General features: G+C 39.5%; 4 protein-coding genes across 4 annotated transcripts in view; 1 reads left to right on the forward strand and 3 right to left on the reverse strand.

Moving 5' to 3' along the window:
* The window catches only part of CBG13832, a gene marked incomplete at both ends in the record, with an annotated part of 6,208 nt that extends 4,958 nt beyond the window's left edge, over positions 1-1,250 (reverse strand). The window contains one exon of the mRNA XM_045244841.1: positions 1,214-1,250. Within this exon, the coding sequence (XP_045095271.1) occupies positions 1,214-1,250 (37 nt within the window). The remainder of the gene's footprint in view (positions 1-1,213) is intronic.
* A 432-nt stretch (positions 1,251-1,682) lies between these two features.
* CBG13833 lies at positions 1,683-4,758 on the reverse strand (the record flags this gene model as incomplete). The annotated part of the gene is made up of 8 exons (XM_002632525.1): positions 1,683-2,037; positions 2,093-2,664; positions 2,991-3,101; positions 3,231-3,517; positions 4,200-4,314; positions 4,366-4,429; positions 4,510-4,636; positions 4,734-4,758. The coding sequence occupies 8 exons, from the start codon at positions 4,756-4,758 to the stop codon at positions 1,683-1,685; spliced, it is 1,656 nt and encodes a 551-aa protein (XP_002632571.1).
* A 1,773-nt stretch (positions 4,759-6,531) lies between these two features.
* Cbr-srt-47 lies at positions 6,532-8,026 on the forward strand (the record flags this gene model as incomplete). Its single annotated transcript, XM_002632526.2, has 4 exons — positions 6,532-6,774; positions 7,148-7,273; positions 7,502-7,714; positions 7,976-8,026. The coding sequence occupies 4 exons, from the start codon at positions 6,532-6,534 to the stop codon at positions 8,024-8,026; spliced, it is 633 nt and encodes a 210-aa protein (XP_002632572.2).
* Positions 8,027-9,424: 1,398 nt separating this feature from the next.
* Positions 9,425-11,482, reverse strand: part of CBG13835 — a gene marked incomplete at both ends in the record, with an annotated part of 6,203 nt that continues 4,145 nt past the window's right edge. Inside the window, 2 exons of the mRNA XM_002632527.1 lie at positions 9,425-9,589; positions 10,469-11,244. Coding sequence (XP_002632573.1) covers positions 9,425-9,589; positions 10,469-11,244 — 941 coding nt within the window. The remainder of the gene's footprint in view (positions 9,590-10,468; positions 11,245-11,482) is intronic.

Genomic DNA, 11,482 nt, shown 5'->3' on the forward strand with positions numbered 1-11,482 from the left:
TGGTGGAATTTGACCAAGATTTTGCAGCTTTTTCACATTTTCATCAGTTTTCAGACAATCTTCAACAAAAATCTCCTAAATAACGTGCGAAACAAGAGAAAAGATGACAAAAATATGAAAAATACGTTTTTTGAGGGAATTTGACAGAAATTTAACCGATTTTTCACATTTTTATCGATTGTTTCAATTTTTCTGCAATTTTCAGACAATTTTCTATCAATTTTCAACGAAAATCCCGAAAAAAAACTACGAAAAAAAATTGAAAATCGAAAACTCGCGCCTTCAGTTCAAAGGCGCATATACTTTTTAGCACCAGTGGGTGTCGCAACGAAAGCTTCAATTCGCGCACTTTCGTGATTTTTTCGATTTATTTCGACCGAAAAACACAGGTCCTGGGCGCGCATACGCATAATGGATGGGCGACGGAGGATGCGCCGATGAATTGGGTACAGGGAAAGGACGCCGGTATGGGGCATATACGGGGCATATGGGGCACACCGCCGCCGCAAAGCATCTCCTCGCCTGGCTTGCTGGCACTCGATGAAATGAACTAAAACGTTGGTTGAGGGTTCCTAGAAGTATCAGTTAAGTTCTATTGTGATGTGATTTTGTTCAGGTCTTCCGATTTCGTACTTTTCCTTTATTATTCCATATTCTTTTATATTTTGAACGACATATTACTGATTTCTCGAAACTCAATGTTTTGGTTTTGAAAAAGACTTATGTCAGTTTCCATTTAAATTTGATATGCAATCAAAAACACAAGAAAATGGGAAAAAATTCGCTAAAAATTGTTTTTTTTTCATTTGTTCAAAAAATGTCTCACTTTCACTTTTTTTGAAATTGCATGAAAAATTGGAAATTTTTATAATTTAAACTTTGTAATTATTGTATACTTACCAACTTACCTTTTACTCCACCTGAAAATACGATTTTTACAATAATTACAAAGTGAAATTAAAAAATCTCAATATCACCTATTTTGGCGAAAAACATAGCAATTAACGAGTGAAAGACATGTTTCTGCAAGAATTCAGCGATTTTTTATTCTGTCATAACTCTTTTTCACAAAAAACATCGAAGGAATAATCGAAAAACCAGAAATGTAGGCTCGAATTGACGAAAAATTGACAAAGTTGCCGGTGTGGATTTACGGTAAACAATGGGCGCATCCGGGATTTCGGAGTGTTGTAGTCGGCCTACCGTATCAGACCCATATCGCACACATCGCCCACCCACCCAGAATCCATCTAGGATACGCGCGCATTCGGAACACTCGATTCAGCCTCTTCCGCATCGCACACATATGAGACTCATCGCAGCTCGTTGTTCGCGATATGTGTCAAACGGACTTCTAGAGGATCGCATATGGATCGAGTCCTTTATGCGCATCATCGCCCAGGACCTGTGAATAGCTTTTGTGGGGGAATTTGAACAAGGCTTTGCAGTTTTTTTTTCAGATTTTCATCAATTTTCGGACAATCTTCAACAAAAATCTCCTAAATAACAAGCGGAACAAATACGTTTTTGAGGGAATTTGACCCAAATTTAACCAATTTTTCACATTTCTATTGATTGCAAATTTTTTTCAGCTATTTTCAGACGCTTTTCCTACAAAAAACAACAAGAAAAATATCACCCCAACCAATTTATTCACAGAAAACAAATTCAATAATCGATTTTCAATTTCTTCTTCTGAATATCCGGTTCGCCAGCCGTCGCCATCCGCTCGATTTGCTCTTTTCTTTTTGTTTCTCCTCCTTTTTATCGATTATCGAAACTTTCGGCGATAAAGGAGACGATTTTGACGATGGAGAAGATTTCGAAGAATCCGAAGTCGTCGTTGTCGTCGTGGCTGAAGGCGTCGCCGGCGGTGACGCGCTTCGTTTCGAGTTCTTCTTCTGCTCCTTTTCCGCCCTCTTTCGATCCTTCTTCTTTTCTCGTTCTTCAGATTTTCGAAGTTTTCGGAGCAGTTTTTGTTTTCGAGTGTCCTTGGCCTTGCGTTTCCGATTGATTGCGGTGTGGCGATGACGAATTCTGAAAAAAATTGAAAACTTGAAAACTAAATTTTTTAGACTCTGAAAAACAATACCTCTCCGGGGCATTCACAAAAATGTCCATAGATTTTGGAGGCGGACTTCCAAAATAAGACCCGGTAAAGATCGGAATCCCATGGACCATCACAATATAGGTGAACGGAGAGTCGACACGCGCCGCGTACGTCTTGTGTTTCTCTAGAAGGCCTTCAGAAGGCAAACAATCGTGAAACGTCTTCTGAAGAGCCTTCTGCGACTCTGTTCTCTTATTCTTCTCTTTCACAGCGACATCTCCTCGTATTCCATCCGATGACACTTTTAAACTGGCCCAATGCCAAAGAGACGCCATTGGTGGGGCCTTTTGACTCTGTCCCAAATCTGGCTGCACTCCGTGACGCATCAGATTCTTCCACAGGTCGTGACAACAACTTGTCGTGAATTGAGGGATCAGAAGTTTGCCAGTAGGAATCCACGTGGCAGAGAAAAGCTCGCCTAGTGCTTTTGAGAGTTGCTCAGCGGTTAACTGACGGTTCGCGTAGGCCAGATGACCGATAAAATGGGGCCGGAGAAAGATGAGAGAGCCGAATGAGTCAGAGTTGCGACCGAACTTGAATGGGATTTCGATTACCTGGAATTTTCCGAAACTTTTAATTCAAAAATCGCCGAAATTTGAAAATTTTCTAAATTTCCAGGAACCAAGCTCAAAAATTCAAATTTTGCTAAAAATTCAGAAACACTAAAAATTCCAAAAAAAGTCAAAAATCTTCCGAAAGTTGAAAATTTCCAGTATTTTTTTAAAATTCGAAATTTTAAAAATTTTAGAATTTTTTCGAATTTTTGAATTTTCGGGAACCAAATACGAAAAATTCAAATGTAATACCAAAAATCCGATATTCCTGAAAATCAAAAAAATTCTGAAAAATCGAAATTTTCAAAATTTCCCAAAAAGTATACCTCAAACTGATCCATATTAACTTTCCTCCAAGCAGTTCGGATCTCAAAAAACACCTCAAACTTCTTCTTATGGTAGGTGCACGCGAATCGATGTAGGCCGGCTTTTCGGGTCTGAAAATTTTAAAAATCTGGGAATTCTAAATTTTTCAAAATTTTTTTCTTGAATTTCAACCTTCGAAACTTAAAAGAAATACAAAATTTACTGAAATTTCTTAATTGCTACTAATTGGTCATAATTACCGTTCCCAACCATTTGGCATTCAATCCAGCCGATCCATATCCATTAGTGGTTAAAAGGGCGGGACGATTAAAGGAGACAGGCTGGAAAGTCATCGTATTCAAATATTTGACCACTCGAGACGGGCGGATCGAAGCGAATACTTGTTGCGTCGAAACTTCATTACTTCGAATCATCAGCTCTTTGGATACGGTAGTTGTGCGCTCCTCGTCGACCAGAAAACGCACGAAACAGTAGAATTGGTTGGGCGCGCGCAGGTTGGTTAGTTTCGAGCTCATTTCGCGGACTTCTGTAAACACAGGAGATTTGAAAGTGCTACCAATCGATAGAACAATTCAAGCTTCACAAAATACAATTTGAATCTTTGAAAAATTCAAATTTTGGCAAAAGTTATAAAATTTCAAAAAATTGGAAAATCAAAAAATCAAAAAATTACATTTTTTATCGATCTTAATTTCAAAATGTAGCTCTTGAATAGAGCTACAAGAATATATAAAAATATCATAATTTGAAAATTCGAAAAATTTAAATTTTGATAAAAGTTACAGAAATTCAAAAAAGCATCCAAAATGTTGACAACCATTTTTCTAAACCTTATAACGCTTTTCAAAATTTATATTTTTCAACAGTCTTAATATCAACATGTAGCTCTCGAATAGAGCTACCAGAATATATAAAAGTTTTCCTGTTTTTCTTTTTGAGAAGTTCTGAATTCGACGTCTTCTGAAGATACACCACAGGAAACCTTATACGACAGATGCAGCGAGGGAGCGGCAAGGAAGCGCGAGGAAAAGCCGTCATTCCTATACGCCCTCTCCACCGCCCACAGGGTTGTCGCCCATGGCGTAGTGGCTAGCTCGCTACGATTTTGCCCGAGAGGTCGGGGGTTCGATTCCCACAGGTGTCAATTTCTTTTTGCTTCTTTTGTAAAGGTTATAAATGATTTTTTAATCCCCTCCAGAGCTAATTACCCTCAATATCCGCATCTGACAACTCAAAAAGGCGTTGTAGCGTTTTGGTCGTCGCGTGTTCTGAAGCCAACATGACGACGACGTACATCAGAAGCGAGGGAGCTGGACTGTAGATCTGGAAGTTTATTGATATTTTTTCCGGAATTCTAGAACTCTGAAAACTTACCATATTGAATTTTGGGCTTCTGGAGAATATAGGGCAAGAGGTGTTGATGCAGGAAGCTGTCCATCTGGAATTTTTAAATTTTTGAATTTATCCGTTAAAGAGGGCGCAGTGGGGGATAGCGGAGTGTCGTAGTTTCAAACAAACCTTATCATCACTTTCCCATCACCATCTGAAGAATTTGTGCCTTGAGTTCCCGTCGAATTTCGGCCGGTCACAATTGATAACATCCGTTGGAGCGGATTCCATGACAATCGCTTTTTGCTTCGAGATTCTGGAAAAAAATATTGATTTTTTCCAGTTTCAGTTTTTTTCAGATTATCGTTAACTTTCAAAAAAATTATCGTCAGAAAATTCCAAAAAACCCTTACCAGTACTCTTTGAAGTGTCAGACATTTTGTTAGAAAAATCGAAAGAGGAAATAACTTTTAAAGCGAAAGATTATCCACGTTGTTCCATCCAACCAAATTTGAAGTTTTTTCAAAAATTTGACGGATTTTTATACTGTTTTTATAGGTGAAAAAAATGAGAAAAAAAAATGGGAAAAGAATGTTTGAGTGGGCGGAGGAAGAATATGGTGATAAAACTTAATATATTCATAGGTTTTTTTTGTTTTTCAGAAAAAAAATCCTAATTTTTGATTTTCCAATTTTTAGCACACATCACCGGAATCCTCATCGAAGGAAGCCGAGGCAGCGGCACACACTTAGTCGCCTTCCGCCCTTTCTTACAACCAGTGCGCGCCGTGGTGTAGTGGATGTGTGCGCTGCTAGTGTGCACAATGTTGTTGGTTCGATCCCTCCTGCGTTTTCACTTGTTTGTTTCTTTTTGCTATATATTTGAAGGATCTTCATCAGCTTAAGGCAAGTTATTCATCATCAATTCCCATTAATCTTTTTTTTCTCAAGAATCCTATTTTTCCAAAAATTGGGTTTTATGCGAAAATAAACCTAATCCCTAAATTCTTCAAAAGGCATATTTTTAGGGATAAAAAATAGAAACAAAGGATACAAAAGAAATGACAAAGACATATTACTTTGACGTAGGTAAGCTGGAGACTATAAAAAGGAGAAAATTTGGGTCAGAATTATAGCTCGGCCAGGTCTTGTCCACCACTTGCCCATCCCTTGCCCAAGTTTTGCCTAACGTCCGAGGCTAATATCCAACTCATATTCCATTATCTGATCCTTCCGAAGCTTGCCCAAGTGCTTCTCTGAACTTGTCCAACATTTGCTTGCCCATCACTTAAACTCATTGCTTGCCCATCACTTGCCCAAACCTTACCCAAACCTTGGCCAACCTCTGCCCAAGTTTTGCCTAACATCCTCAGCCATTATTTGTCTAACATCCCTCACTCAACCCATATTCTGGTCCTTTCGAAGCTTGCCCAAAGCTTGTTCATCTTTTGTCCAAACCTTGGTCAACCCTTTCCCAAATTTCAGTTCTGCCGGAAGTCCTTGGCCAACATCTGTCTGAAAAGGTTGCCCTTGCCCAAACCGTATTCAATTATCTGACCAACTTTCGAAGTTTGCCCAAGTGTTGCTCAACTCCTGCCTAACATCCTAGACCAACATCCAACTAATCTTCCATTATCTGATCCTTCCAAAGCTCGCCCACCCCTTCCCCAAGTGTTGCACTTCCCTTGCCCTTCCCTTACCCAATTTCTGCCTAACATCCTAGACCAACATCCAACCCATCTCTCACTGCCTAAACCACCCGAAGCTTGCACACCCTTTGTCCATAACTTGCCAATCCCTTGCCCAACATGAACCGTTACATCCAATACGGTAGCGTCGAAGCTATTCCTTACTACAATTGCTCATGGAAATCGTTTGAACAATGGGAGCAAACTGGAATCAAACGACAATGGCTCGGCTTCCCATTGCTCATCTTCGGCACATTAATCGAGTTACTGTACTTTCCAATTATTTTCATCATCTTTAAAACAAGATTAATCAAACATGCCTGTTATAAAATCATTGTGGTCTTGGCATTCATCGATATGTGTGCAACTTGTTGTAGTTGTCTGATTACTGGACCATTGCTCATTCTTGGATCCGTTTTTTGTATGTACCCAACTTTTACCTATATGGCTGGAAGTTTTGGATTGGGTAAGCTTGAGAATTTGAAAAAAAATTTGAACAATCCCCAAAATAAAAATTTGCAGCCATGTGGTGCATGGCATGTGCCACTACAGTATCCCTATTCGCCAATCGTATTATGAGCATTGCTTTTCATGAATATGCGGATGTAATTGAGAAGAAATTGGCCTATTTTTCAATTTGCTTTTCAATTTTCTATGGATTGTATATGTTCTTTTTTACCCCATCGATTTGTTATAATTCTGTTTGGATTTCATGGATTCCGGACCCATTGTCTGAAATGGTACCAAGCGAGGCGGCTACACAAATGGTTGGTTTTATTTGTTTATAATGGTGGCCTAACTTTTGCATTTTGAGTTTTCTAGGCCACCATGTTAAATAGGCTAGAAAACACCCCAGGGGCATGTTAAGTCATTTCGAGGCCATTTCAACATGGTGGCCAAACTTTCGGAAGTTGATTTTTCTGGGCCACCAAGGTAAATGTCCTAGAAATGACCATCTAATGGGGTTTCTAGGTCACTTAAACATGGTGGCCTAATTTTTGCAAGTTGAGTTTTCTAGGCCACCACGGTGAAATGGCCTAGAAAACACTTGGGGCGATTTCTAGGCCGTTTTTTCATGGTGGCCTAACTTTCGCATTTTGAGTTTTCTAGGCCACCGACAAAAATTTCAAAATCTTCCAGTACAAAAACAAGCCTCAAGCCTGGAACAACTGGATTTTCGTCACCTGTATGTTCCTTTTATTTTCAATCTATTGTGCGATGATCAAGAAAATCGCACGGGGTCAGAAATCGAAGGCATCAATGGCGGTAAGTTTGAAAATTCAAAAATTTTGAACTTTTTTTTGAATTTTGGCCTGAAAACATCAAAAGTCAATTTATAGGCCATCTACCATGATGGCCTAGAAAACCCGTTAGGCCGACATGTTAAAATGACCTAGAAAACATTCCGGCTGATTTCTAGGTCATTTACCATGGTGGCCTAGAAAACTCAACGTGCAAAAGTTAGGCCATCATTTTTGCAGAATTTTTTTCCAGATTTTCTTCCAATGCATCATAATCTGTTTCTTTAACACTGTCTCTGCTCTTATCTACAACGCGTTATCATTCATCACCCCATCCTTCTGGATTCTTCTATCGGGACAACTGTGTTGGTCCATCAATCACGGGTGTCCCGCGTTGATTTATGTCACAATGAATGAAACGATCAAGCGGGAATTCAAAAAATTGGTTTTCGGAATCAAGAGCAAGGTAAGATCCGCCTCTTTTGTGTGGAAGCTCCGGCCCCTCCCGCAGGTGGCTTTTGCAATTCTGCGGCGCGATTTTTTTGGTTTTTCAAAATTTCACAAATTTTAATTTTTTGCAAGTTAAAAAAAAATTTTTTTTTCAAAATTTCAAAAAATTCCCGAATCGTTGCCTTCCAACTTTCAGTCATTTTTATAAATTAACGCGCCACATAGTTACAAAAGGGGCGGAGCTTAATTTTTTTCAAGAAAAATATTTTTTTTTCAGAAAATCAGCAACACCTCATCTATCAATACAGCATCAATGTCGAGAATTTGAACTTTTTCTTTTTTTTTTACAAATTTCAATTTTTTTTTAAAAATAATAAATTTGAATTTTTCAAAAATTTAATTTCCAGAAATTTCCAGAATATTCTGAAAATCAAGAACTTCGGAATATTCTGAAAATCAAGAACCAGTTTTTTTCAAAAAAATTAGGAAATTCAGAATTTTCGAAAATTTCAGAATTTCAGAACTTTATAAAAATGGGGGGGAGCCTAAATGAATCTACAGTAATCTCTTCCAAAAAACGAAAATTCAGGGAATTCGAAATTTTATCCGAAATGGGCGGAGCCTAAATATATTTGAATCTACAGTAATCTTTTCCTAAAAAAATCAAGAATTTTTAAAATTACGATTTTAGAGAAATTCAAACTTTACTGAATTCTTCGAAACTACAGTAATCTTTTCCGTTTTCGTCTCTAAAATTCTTTGAGGAAAATGGGCGGAGCCTATTCAGATTTCCTGGGCTTTTTTCTACAAAAATCTACAGTAATCTTCTTCGTCCTTATCTCCATCAAAAGTGGGCGGAGCCTATTCAAATTCCCAGTTTGTGCTGAAACCCTTTAAGTGGGCGGAGCCTAATTTTTCATTTCCTTCGTTCTCATTCCTATTTTCTTTTCCGTTTCCATTGTCTTCTCTAAAGTGGGCGGAGCCTATTCGGATTCCTTGTGCTGAAATCAATAAAGTGGGCGGAGCCTATTCTTCCTTTCCCTTTCCCATTCCTTCGTTCTCCTTCCCCGCTTCCTTTCCATCGTCATTATTCCCCAAAATTAAGCTCCGCCCCTTTGATGGGCTCCCCTTCAAAAGGGGCGGAGCCTAATTTCCCTGTCAAAAATCTTAAAATTTCAAAAATTCTCTGAAAAATAAAATTGCAATAAAAATTTTAAAAATTATCTAGGTCGCGAGTCCTTATATCTAGAAAAATTCAATAAAAACCTACAGTAATCCTAAAAATCCCCTAATTTCCAATTTTTTTGGGTGTTTTCTAACTTTTTATTCCCCAAATTTTCAGATTATGAATGAAAAAAAAGAAAGATTTGATTACAACAGAAATTAGGGGGCGGGGTACCGGCGTGGGGCTGAAATTTTTTAGAAGGAAGTTTTTGATTTTCAGAGAGGAGGGGGCGGGGCTTAAAAAAAGAGGAGAGAAACTAGGTGGTTAAAAAATGGCGAAAAATTAAAAAAAAGAGAAAGAGAACAGTTTCTTGTTATTAAAGTCACTTTTTTGAAGAAAGGGGCGGATGATTTTTGAATAAAAAAAACTGGAGATTTTGAAGTTTCGGAAAAATTGAAAAAAAAATGAAGGAAAATGTTACAAAGATGAAGAATCAGGGTAAGAGAAAACAACGAAAATGGGTGAAAATTTAAAAAAATCGAAAAAAATTCAAAAAAAAGTTCAATGTGGATTAAATTGTGGTGGTGGATATGAGAATTGGGCGGGTGTGGGCGGAGTCACGAGGGGCGGAGCCTGTTGATACATCATCAAATGTGGTGGAATGCCTGCGACAGGAGGTGGTGGCAGTTGTGGTGGTGGAGCGGAGAAGTTTGGCGGTGGAACAGTCTGGAAATTTGAATTTATATAGAGAGATGTGGGAAAGTGGGCGGAGCCTAAAATCCCATTTTCAAGATCTCTGTAATGGGCGGAGCCTAATTTTTGCCGCAATTTCTAGATCTAAAGAATGTTGAAAGAATAGAAGGTGGGCGGAGCCTGAAATTCACTCTTCAAAATCCATAAAGTAGGCGGAGCCTATCAATTTCAAGATCTAAAGAATGTCAAAGATATGCGAAGTGGGCAGAGCCTAATTTTTTCGCGTATAAAATGCAATGTTTAGGACACTTAAAGTGGGCGGAGCCTAATGTTTTCATAATTTCCATAGCTAAAAATGTAGAGGGATCGAAAGTGGGCGGAGCCTAAAATCTTATTAATCAGAGCCTCAAAAAATGGGCGGAGCCTAAAATCCAATAACCAGTATCCCTAAAGAGAGCTATTATTTTTTCATAATTAATGAATTTTAAGAAAATTGAAAGTGGGCGGAGCCTAAAATCTGAACTTTCAGGATCCCTTAATTGGGCGGAGACTAATTCTTCTTGTAATATCCGAAAATCCGATTTTTCAAAACCCCCAGTGGGCGGAGCCTAAAGCGACAATGTCAGGATTTATAAAGTGGGCGGCGCCTAAAATCCGTCTTCCAGGGTCTCGAAAGTGGGCGGAGCCTAATCCTTTTTCCTATAATTTTCAAAACTCGAGAAGATTGAAAGAAATGGAAAGTGGGCGGAACCTAAACCCCAATTTTACAGTACCCCAAAAAGTGGGCGGAGCCTATATTGTTGGGCCAAAAATGCGATTTTCTTGATCTCCAAAATCTCTCAAAAAGTCTAAAATTCACTATTCACGACCCTTTAAGTGGGCGGAGCCTAATTTTCTTTCTAAAAAACTCACCACATCAATAGGAAAAACGCCTTGTGACAACATCGTCGGTGGTGGCTGTCTCATCTGAGCCATCAGCGTTGGCGGCGGAACCGACATCATCATCTGTGGCATCACTGGCGGTGGTGGCTGATTCAGAACCATCGGAACCTGTGGAATGACACTTGGCGTCACTGGGGTGACTGGAGCCAAGGATCTGATGGGCGTAGTCAATCTTGGAGAGTTCACAGATGATGTTGCAGATGGTGGACCACTCATTTTAGAAGGAAGGGAGGTGTTCAACGTGAGCGGTTGGGACACTTCTACTCTCTTTGGCATCTGAATTGGAGCCTGAGCCTGAACCTGCTTCTGAATCTGTTGCTGCTGATTCTGAAGCGCTTGAATCGGTTGTGGCGTCGGTGGGGCTGGCGACTGTGGAACTGATGGTGGTGGGAACGAGAATTGGTTCGTTGACACTGGACCAGAGGATCGGATACTGGATGCAGGTGAGTCTTGAGCTGACAGAGCAGAAGTCGTGACCACCGGAGACGTCGTTGCAACTGGTATCGTGATTTTGACAGGCGGCAATATGATCGTAGGCTCTTCTCGTTGAGCATTCGGGGCGAATGTGGTATGTGTGATGTTCATTGAGGATGAGGGACCGCCACGTGGCGAGTATTGTCCACCGCTTGTCGATGGTCGATTGTTGTATGGGGTGTAGCCGTGATCGTTGTTGTATTGGTTGTGTTGAGGTTGGTAGCCTCCGCTTCCGCCTCCGCCGTTTCCCCGGTGATGATTGTTATGGTAGCCTGGAAAATTCATAGTTTTTTGGGGGTCATTTTTAGGCTTATAATTTCAGCCTGAAAAGCCTTAAACCTGGAATTGGCCATATATAGGCTAAATAAGATTTAAAACGGTCTAAATTGGCCCAGGTTAGCTTAAAACCCCCTTGAATCGAGATACCGTAAAACCTCTAATAGAACGACACCCGGATCGTCCACTTTGAGCCTATATATCTCACTTCTTTGAAAAGATATCCAAAAAGTG

The sequence above is a fragment of the Caenorhabditis briggsae genome (genome assembly GCF_000004555.2).
Source record: "Caenorhabditis briggsae complete genome, chrIV, whole genome shotgun sequence".
Taxonomy (NCBI): domain Eukaryota; kingdom Metazoa; phylum Nematoda; class Chromadorea; order Rhabditida; family Rhabditidae; genus Caenorhabditis; species Caenorhabditis briggsae.